Below are 9,837 nucleotides of genomic sequence, written 5' to 3'. Positions count from 1 at the left end.
GAAGGTGTCCCTGCCCATGGCAGGGGGGTTGGAACTAGATGGGCTTTAAGGTCCCTTCCAACCCAAACCGTTCTGTGATTCTATGATTCTAAGAGCTGGGAGTGAAGCTGAGCTTGGAAAAAAGTGGAGGGTGGCAGGAAGGTGGTTTTAAGTTGTCTTTGTTTCTTACCATCCTACTCTATTTTAATTGAGAGTAAATTACATTACTCTTCCCCAAGCTGAGTCTGTGTTGCCTGTGACAGTAATTGGTAAGAGTTCTCCCGCTCTTTATCTTGACCCATGAGCTTTTTCATCTTCTTTTCTCCCCCATCCTCTTGAAGGGGGAGTGAGAGAGCAGTTTGGTGAGGGTCTGGCAGCCAACCAAGGTCAACCCAACACAGTATCTCAAACAATGACTTCTGCACCAATATTCTGTATGAACAAAACTATTTTTCATGAAATATTTGCATTCAGGAGCAAAGAGAAAATACTAACATTGAACTCTTGTGTACCTAGGATTCTTCCATGAATCCATATAAACAGTATATTCCTACATTTCAGAATTCATGAGCTTCAGTCAGAAGTAAAAGAGCTACAGGAAAAACTGGAGATATCTGAACGTGGAATGAAAAATTACAGCAAACAGGTATCTTCACAGTTTTCTTGTTTTTAATATTGGCTGTAGTAGCCATTGCAATGGCCTTGATTATAATTTGTGCGTTAACCTCGTTGGGAAAGCACTGTAGGGCTTGTGAAATGCAATTATTCTAACTTGCCTATGTTGAGCTGTTTCTCTTCTCTTTGGAGACAGCAGCAATGATGAAATACTTGCCTGCTGCTTTTGCTTGTATATTTTGTGTATTAAATTTACATTAAATAAGCTAAACTTGATGATCGTAAGTAGAGTTTGTGTATGTCTAGAGTATGTTAGTGCAGAAGCATTAACTGGTCCAGAATAAAAATTTGATTTTACTGATAGGTCAGAATAATTTTTTTCACTGTTTGGACTGGTTATATTTTTTTTAATTTTTAATTTTTGAAAGTTAATTTGTGGTCAGCAGACCTGAAAATATTTTAGTTACAGTGGATTGGTATGTCTGATATTTAAATGAGGGAATTACATCAATTGTTCATATCTTTCAATGTCTGGAGATTAGTGGACACCATCCTCCTTTTTTTGTTCACGTGCTGGTTTTCTTCTTCCAATATTCCTTTGGTTTTCAACTCTCTTATTTTCATGCTGAAATAGTCACCAAATTAGCTGATTTAGAAGCTTTTGCCCTAAATTTAAATGCTAGTGGTGGGCGGTTAATTTGCAACATCCACTAACTTCACTTCAAACAAAAACTGTTGGTTTCTCTTCGAGAAAATGCTCTAGTAGGAAATTGTTTCAGTATTTTTTTCCCAAATTCTATTTGATTAATTTATTTTTCTTCCAAATAAATCACTTTGTTCTGAAATGTGCAGAATTTAAAACAAATTTTAAAGATAAAAATTGCACTATTAGTTGTATGTCTTTTTACTGAATGTTATATAGGTGTTTATTTGAATAAAGGTTCTATTAAGTAGTATAGAAGATAATGAAGAATTTTTTTTCTTCCTCAAAGGTTGAGCTACGAGACAAAGAAATAGAGCGCCTGGTGCTGGCATTGGATGGTGGTCGTTCTCATGAGGTTCTCTCTCTGGAGTCGAGAAGTAAAAGTAATGAGAAGCTTATCGCCCATTTGAATTTGCAGGTAATGAATTTATGACTGGTGGTTAGTCAAAACTAAAAATACTAGCAATCTGAAAAAAAAAAACCCACAAAAATTGTAGCTTTTCTTTAAAAAGACACTGTTAGATATAAAATCAATCACTTCAGTTTACTTTGCTTTTTAGGTGACACTGTTTCTTGTCTAAGGAAATACAATTTCTTGTTTTAAAAGTCTATTGGAATGGTTATGATAAAGAATCCTATGAACTCATATCTGTACATAATAATGTTTATCTGAAAGTATTCAGAAAATTCCGTACTTGGAAAATTCCTGTCCAGTACACTGTTTCCACCAAGTTTTAAAATACTTATATTCTTTTAAGTTTCCACTCTTTCTTTCTTTTTTATTTTTTTTTGTTCATACCATTTATGTTTTAAGAACTAACAATGGTGTATGTATTTATAATAAAGACTAGTCCTGCAGGTAATCTCTTCAGATAGTAAGGAATCTTCCTTTTGGAATTCAAATGGTCCCCACCTTTGCTCCAACATAGACTTGCAAGGAACAGATAAACTTAGGATAAAGATAATTGTGTTTACTGGGGATATTAGCATGCGTTCGTTATTGGTCTCAGAATGAAGAATTTAAAAAAAAAAGATACAAGACAGGCTGCAGTATAGATCAAGTAAAACCTGTTTCTGGATTTATACCATCAATTCTCTGTTTTTTCAACAGAGTTAGACATTTTGTATACCGTTTGTGCATGACGTATGGTGACATGAGGGCCACGTGGCAGAGTTTATTAGCTTAGGTTACGTGCTGCAGAAATACAGAATGAGCTGTGTCTTGGAAGCAGTACAGCTGTGATTGTACAGCAGTGATCCTGAATCAGTAAGTCATGCTGAACCCAAATTGATTGTACAGAGACGTATGGTGACATGAGGGCCACGTGGCAGAGTTTATTAGCGTAGGTTACGTGCTGCAGAAATACAGAATGAGCTGTGGCTTGGAAGCAGTACAGCTGTGTTCAGTGATCCTGAATCAGTAAGTCATGCTGAACCCAAATTGATTGTACAGAGAGCAAGCCCAGAGCTGCATAAAGCTGTTTTGGGGTAATCAAGACTGTTTGCTCAGACTCAGCACCAGTGTATCACTTTTATTCTCTGACAGTAAATGGATGGAAATCTCTGTGTAGTAGTATTCATGACTGAGAGGGCTCTGACTTTCTCCTGTGTCTGCATTCTGACAGTAAATGGATGGAAATCTCTGCGTAGTAGTATTCGTGACTGAGGGCTCTGACTTTCTCCTGTGTCTGCATTAATACTTCTTTCTGGACTTCTGAGGGAAGTTGTGTGGAGTTGGAAGTGTAACACTTCTATTATCTTGAATCTTTCAAGATACTCCAGGCTTCCATTTTCCTGGGTACTGTAACTTAGTATGTGTGGTTCTGATTCCTGCGGTACATCCCTGCCTCTCTTCCCTTTACTCTCAGGGGAAGGTATACTGGGAAATACAATGTAGAGCAGGATTTCTGCGGACGTTGTTTAAGGTGCTGAGATACGTTGGGGACAAGATAGGTCTTGGGAACATTCACTTTCAGTAAAGTGAGAAGTAAAGCTTCACTTTCATGAAGGAGTAGCAGCGAGACTAAGCCTAGCAAACATACTGCAAAGGGGGAGAGCAGAACTTGTCCTTATATCTTGTGAAATCTGGGGAAACTCTGAGTATGCTAGGTTTCCCAGTCTGATGCCCAGGACAGGTTTCTGTACAGATCTCTGCTTCTCAGTACTTGGTTTTCAGAACAAACCTTAAGTTTTGGGGATTAGGTAAAGAACATTATAGTAACAAATGCCTTGAACTTGCACCTTTGTAAAATCCTCTTTTTTCATACTGATAAGCATCAAGTTAAAAAAATAGAAAATCTTGCTGTTTTTAACAGGATGTCCCTTTTTTACTATGGATCTAGCGACTGTTTCAGAAGATTGGGAGGAACTTTTCCTACCTAGTTTAACAATACATATTAACGATGTAATGAAAAATGCCTTTCAGGTTGAATATCTTCAGCAAACAAACAAAGAACTTGAAAATCGCATCCAAGACCTCTTGGACACTAAAAAAAACGTGACTAGCGAGGTAGTGCATTTAAGTAATAAAAATGAAGAACTGTGTCAAGAGCTGAATGAAATAGACCACTTGGCACAGCAGTTGGAAAGACACAAGGAAATTGTGCTCGAGACCGCAGATAAGGAAATAGGAGAAGCAAAGGTAATCACGGACGTGTTACAGTGGGAAGGATCTGCTCAGCTCTCAGGTGGCTTCATATCTTTTAATTGCAACAAATGACCTGTTGGCTTGCAAAGAAAGATTTAAAAGATATTTTTTCCAGTTTACTTAATATTGTACAGAATTTCTAGCTAAAAGATGATTAATTACAGCAGTTTTTTCTTTACTGTATTAAGTGAGATGAGTTTAGTTGAGGCAATCTGTCTTCCTTCTTTTAGCTTAGTACAAAAGAAAATTCGGAGATACTTAAAACGATTGATAGGCAATAGATATTTGCAATAGTGATGCCTGTGTTTGGGGTTTTTTTTCCATGAGGATTCATGCAATGAGTTATTTAATTGTTGTGCTCAAAAAGAGCATGGATGTGTATACCACAAAATTTTTGTGTTTGGTTCATAGGAGCTTTAATACTTACCATCTGGCAGATTACACAGAGCTAATTATATGTTTTCCTCACAAGCTTAGTCTGTTTCCTTAATTTTTTGTAACAAAAGAATTGTTGTCATTTTGAATATGTAACTTGTAACATGTTAATTTTGGTTGATAGAAAGAAATTGAAAAAAAGCACAGTGAAATACAGGATCTTGAAGAAACAGTAACAAGGCTTAAATCAGTAAGTAAAAATACTTTCACTTCTTGTTTGTGGCATTTTTACCATACTGTCATACACCTGATTCTTTTGCTTATTACAAAAATTAACATTTTGACAATTAACAAGAGAACTTTTATAGTAACCCAAAACCAAACCTCTTTTGTAATAAATTAATAATTAATGAATGAAAGAGTTAAAGAAGCTACATTGTATTTTTGCAAAAATAAGATGAAAGAAACCTCTGTAGACAGTATTGTTGACTTTGTCCTTATTGTACATTTTGTTATTTCTGCTATCTGAAGTTGTAATTTCCATGACAGTCATTTTTACTACAAATAAGTTATGAAGAAAATCCTCTAGGATGTCATGTAGAAACTACTTTCTTTTAATTGGCATGTGAATAATTATACAATGCCTGCTCACTCAGAAACAAAGCATGGTAGCCCAGGTGAAAAACATCGGTATTAACAGTTCCTTGAAGACCAAACTCCTTCCAGCATATAGCAAGTTGTGTGTTAGCTGAATGTGGTGCTTTGTTTTAGTATTTCTAGTGAACTTGAAAATACAAAAATATGTCATTTTCAGGGCACCAGGTTATAGAAGGACATGCCAAATAACATCTTATTCGCTGCAGGGTTGAGTTCACCCAGGGGCCGTATTTTGATGTACTTTAACACCAGCAGTATTACTAAATGCCTTTAAATATTATTTCTTGCTTTATTTATTACTTTTTTTCCATGTTTGTACCCCACTACCATCTGTTTTGGTTTTGTAAATCAAACACAAGGGTTAATCTTGCTTATTTCATTACTGGTTGCAAGCCATGTCAAAAATAATGCTCACTTTGATGTAATAAAAATTAGTATGAAAACAATGGTAGCCTTTAATAAATGTTAATGCATAAAACATCCAGGTTAAACAGAAGTAAACAGTTGAGTACTAGAAGTTTAACAAAATGTTAAATAGGTTTTTTCCAAATGTCTCTGTTGGCACTTCTAATTTTTGTGATAATACTTGTTACTTCAGGAGTTGTGCTCATGTCGTAGGGAGAATGAGAGACTGAGTGAAGAGCTCTTTGCAAAAGCAGATGATAAAGAGAATCTTGAGGTATTGTTAAACCAACTTGAACAAGAGAAACAAAGGCTAACAGAAAAAACTGAGAACTTCGAAATAAAAGGTAAATCACCAGCTGAGGATTCCTGTAAGTTGTCTTTCTATAATTTTTGAAAGAGAGAACCTTACATATTTAAGATACAGTTAATAATACTAGAAAGACTTGATATATGCCAACTAAAAAGAAAGCTGGAGGTCTTCAGTCAAAACTGAAGTGAAATCTTTTGTCACAGGTATGTTTTCAGTCCGTACGTGAGAACTAAAACTTGAACTTCTTACTGTGATCCCACGGGACATCCTAATACTAATACTGTGGCAGTTTGATAAAAAATAATTTTATTTTCTCCAAAACTGTTTTTATTTTCTTTCTGGGTGATTGAATTCAGACTGTTCTTGAGAGCTTTATCCAGCTGGATCTTGAAAAACTCTAAGGATGGAGATTCTGCAACCTCTCTAGGCAACCCTTTCAAATGTCTGTTTATCCTCAGAGACAGAAGTTGGTTTCCCTGTATTGCTTGTAATTGCCTGTAGCAATTAATCATCTTTGTTCCTTGTTTATCTACTGTGCAATTCTGTGAAGAAACAGGCTCTACGTTATCTATAAGCCCCTCTTGGTATTGTCAGTCTGCTCTTGGATCCCCAGCTCTTCTCCAGGTTGAACAAGCCCAATTCCCTCAGCAGTAATTCCCCACAGGGCAAGTATTCTCCTATGATGAAAGGCTGAGAGAGTTGGGTTTGTTCAGCCTGGAGAAGAGAAGGCTCCGGGGAGACCTTATTGCACCTTCCAGTACCTGAAGGGGCTACAAGGAAGCTGGGGGGGACTTTTTACAAGGGCGTGTAGTGACAGGACAAGGGGGAATGGGTTTAAATTGAAAGTGGGGAGGTTTAGATTGGATATCAGGAAGAAGTTCTTCCCGGAGAGGGTGGGGAGGCACTGGGACAGGTTGCCCAGAGAAGCTGTGGATGCCCCATCCCTGGAAGTGGTCAAGGCCAGGCTGGATGAGGCTTGGAGCACCCTGGTCTAGTGGAAGGTGTCCCTGCCCATGGCAGGGGGGGTGGAACTAGATGAGCTTTAAGGTCCCTTCCAACCCAAACCGTGCTATGACTCTATTTTCCTCCCTGACCAGCTTGGAGGGCCTCCCCTGGACTCATTCAAGTTTATCAACATCTTTCTTGTACTAGGGGAGGACAAAACTGGACACAGTATTGTAAATGCAATCTAATGAGTGCTAAGTAAAGGGGAATAACCACATCCCTCAGTCTGTGTCTCCTTCGATACAGCCCAGTATTGCTGTTAGGCCTCTATCGGTTCCAAAGCACACTACTCACTCGTGTTTAGCCTACTGTCAGCCAGTACACCTCCGTCCTTTTCAGCAGATTTGCTGCCCAGACAGTTGCTGGGAGTTAGTCCACCGCAAATGCATATGTCTTTGTGGAAATTCATGAGGTTCCTATACAGTTGGTTTTATTTCTTTTTCTGCAGAACGTGAACTTGTCCTAGAAATAGAAAGAATGAGATTAGAATATGGTGTAGCCCTGGGAGACAAATCTCCATCTCGTTTAGATGCATTTGTAAAGACTTTAGAAGATGACAGAGATTATTATAAGCGAGAATTAGAATATCTTCAGAAAATGAGGAAACGAAGGCCTAGCCCAAGCCGTAAGACTCCAGAGAAGGTAAAGTTCCTGCTGTCAAGACAAGCTGAAAAAATAATGGAATTACTGTAGAACCTTTTAAGGAGCTATCAAGTACATTTTCAAATTCAGTAGCAGTAAATGACTGTAGTAATTTCTTTAATTACGTTCTTAACATAAAAAATTAACTGAGAGAAAATTCAGTGAACTTGCATTTTATTTTCCTATTCATGTTTTACAGTAACATTGATTAATTATCGCTCAGGTTGTTTTAAATAAATAGAAATAGATGATAAACAAAAAAAGGGTGAAATCTTATTGTTAACTGGTTTGCTTTTCCTCCTTAAGGGTTAGTTCTTATTGCTTAAATTATATCACCAATGCCAGGCCTTTTTTTGCAATTAAAATTTATTATATACATATTTTTCACGTATTACTAACAGTGTGAGTTCTTTCTGGTTTATTGTATTAATTATCCAAATATTTTAACGTAAGTTTTATTAATCACTTTGCAGAGTGAAGACCATAAATTGATCACCAGAGAAAGAGATGAGCTGCGGTCCACATTAGAAAGATTTGGAAAACACATGGTAGAAATTCAATCCAATGTCAAATTATTGACTGCAGAAAGGGATCGATTAAATGCTCTTTATGAGCAGGTAAGAAGAGATTGTTTATAACTGGCATTGAAATAACCAATTACACTTGTACTGTTGCTTATTTAAAATGAAGAAAACTTCTCTCTGTAGTAGAACTTAAGGAGTATAAACTACTAGAATACAATCAATAATAATAAAATATATACCTATTTTTATTGCTTGTTGATAAAATGATGTATTCCAAAGTTAGTGTATTAACTTCAAAGACATTATGACTTACTGTAGTGGCATTTGGAAACAAGAAAGATCAGGGAAAAAAAACCCCAACAGAATGCATGAGAAAGGTTGGTGAAGATACAGGCGAGAAAGTAAGGACGAAGTAGTAGTTAACTCGTAAGAAAAGTGTGAAGTTAGGCTATACTTGGAACAGTAGAAGGTGTGTTGGCTGCATAAGTTGTCACATCACTGCATGATTTAGGGATTATATTTTAGTTATCTAGGGAAAAATATTCTATTGTAGTAACAACACTGTATTAATTGCAGTCCTTGTATGCTAACAAACCATAATCTTGTAAAGTCTCAGGGTGAATTAAACAGGATGAAAAGAGAAGCAAAACACAGTTTAGTTTCTCAGAGTCACGTGGAAGAAGAAAGAGACATTGCATTGACTGACTTCAGAAGGCTAATGGCAGAAAAAGAAAGCCTCAGAGAAAAATTAAAGGTGAGCTTTTATAGCTTGATTGCTCATAGTGACGTGGCCTATAGGGAAGGCTTATACCGTAATGCTGTGTTTGTGTCTGGCTGTTTGTCAGTTCCCCTTTGCAATAACTTTAGAATTTACCTGATTTCAAACTCACGTGAGAGGGCTTGATGAATTGTCTGAATTATCCTTCGAAGCTCGGTTCCTAGGTGGGGATAGGAAGAGAGGAACATGCTTTAAGTGTCTGAGGGCAAGTGTGGCATCACCCCTTGTCAGAAGAACCTAGATATGAAGCCAACTATGGAATATTTTTGTGTGTATGCACTGCTTCGGAGACTCCTGAGGCTCACATGCAGTTCTTATCCTGCAAACTGGGGACTTTATGGACTTTTTCGTGTTAACTGATCTTTAGTTATTGTTGCATTCTGTAGCAGAGTATATTTTAAATGACATATAACTGAACCATCAAACATATGCAATCCGACTTTCATTATTTTAACCTTTAAAAACATGCTTATTAATGCAACAATTTTCCTGCTAGTCTGACATTTTGATGTCTGGAATTAATCTGCATTAATGTCTTACTTGGTTGTAGTTAAGAGCATATGATTTCAGGGATGTTTCCCTGACTTCCTTATTGGGTCATTAATATAATATATACAGTTTTTTTTAAAATGTCATGAAAACTCAGAAATTTTAAATCATATCAGTGGACTGATCTAAAGACAAAATATGTGAAGAGTGACTGTATGATGAATATTTCCACAGTCTGATTTACTACCAGAAAAATAGAGAACCGTAGTGTATCCAAATGCAGTGCCAATAACTCTGACCTCTGTGCTTAAAGATGTGCATGCAGTGGAAGAGATGTTCTTCCAGCTTCATCCTTTTTTGTAGGTGACTACCAACATCTTATGTGTGTGCCACTTTGAAATATCTGCACAAACCCACTTATTTGAGACATTTCTACGAAGTTTGAGAGGTTTTTTCATAGTATCACTGCACTTATACACAGAAGTCAAAGACAAATAGCTTAAAAAGTTTCTTCATAGGCTTGGAGAAAGACCAGTTAGCTTTGTTATGTCTTACATTTCATAGGAGTGATAATTTCTTAAATTAGTTTCAAATGTTTTAAGACTGAGCTATACATGCTTGCAACCTTTCATATTGCCCTGTTGCTCCATAATCTTTCTACAATAACTCACAAATATTATATAAAGAGTTCAACAAGGCCAAGTGCAA

General features: G+C 36.7%; 1 protein-coding gene across 1 annotated transcript in view; it reads left to right on the top strand.

The window, feature by feature from the left end:
- CEP135 (centrosomal protein 135kDa) overlaps positions 1 to 8,616 on the top strand; it is a gene marked incomplete at its 3' end in the record, with an annotated part of 14,911 nt that extends 6,295 nt beyond the window's left edge. Inside the window, exons 5-12 of the mRNA XM_010149707.1 lie at positions 541 to 625; positions 1,587 to 1,715; positions 3,723 to 3,938; positions 4,504 to 4,569; positions 5,575 to 5,725; positions 7,145 to 7,338; positions 7,812 to 7,955; positions 8,473 to 8,616. Of these exons, the coding sequence (XP_010148009.1) occupies positions 541 to 625; positions 1,587 to 1,715; positions 3,723 to 3,938; positions 4,504 to 4,569; positions 5,575 to 5,725; positions 7,145 to 7,338; positions 7,812 to 7,955; positions 8,473 to 8,616 (1,129 nt within the window). The remainder of the gene's footprint in view (positions 1 to 540; positions 626 to 1,586; positions 1,716 to 3,722; positions 3,939 to 4,503; positions 4,570 to 5,574; positions 5,726 to 7,144; positions 7,339 to 7,811; positions 7,956 to 8,472) is intronic.
- Between the last annotated feature and the right edge of the window lie 1,221 nt (positions 8,617 to 9,837).

Source organism: Eurypyga helias, unplaced genomic scaffold (assembly GCF_000690775.1).
Source record: "Eurypyga helias isolate BGI_N326 unplaced genomic scaffold, ASM69077v1 scaffold8004, whole genome shotgun sequence".
NCBI classification, from domain to species: Eukaryota; Metazoa; Chordata; class Aves; order Eurypygiformes; family Eurypygidae; genus Eurypyga; species Eurypyga helias.
Note: the sequence above shows the minus strand (reverse complement) of the source record. Positions and strands in the feature narration are given on the sequence as shown.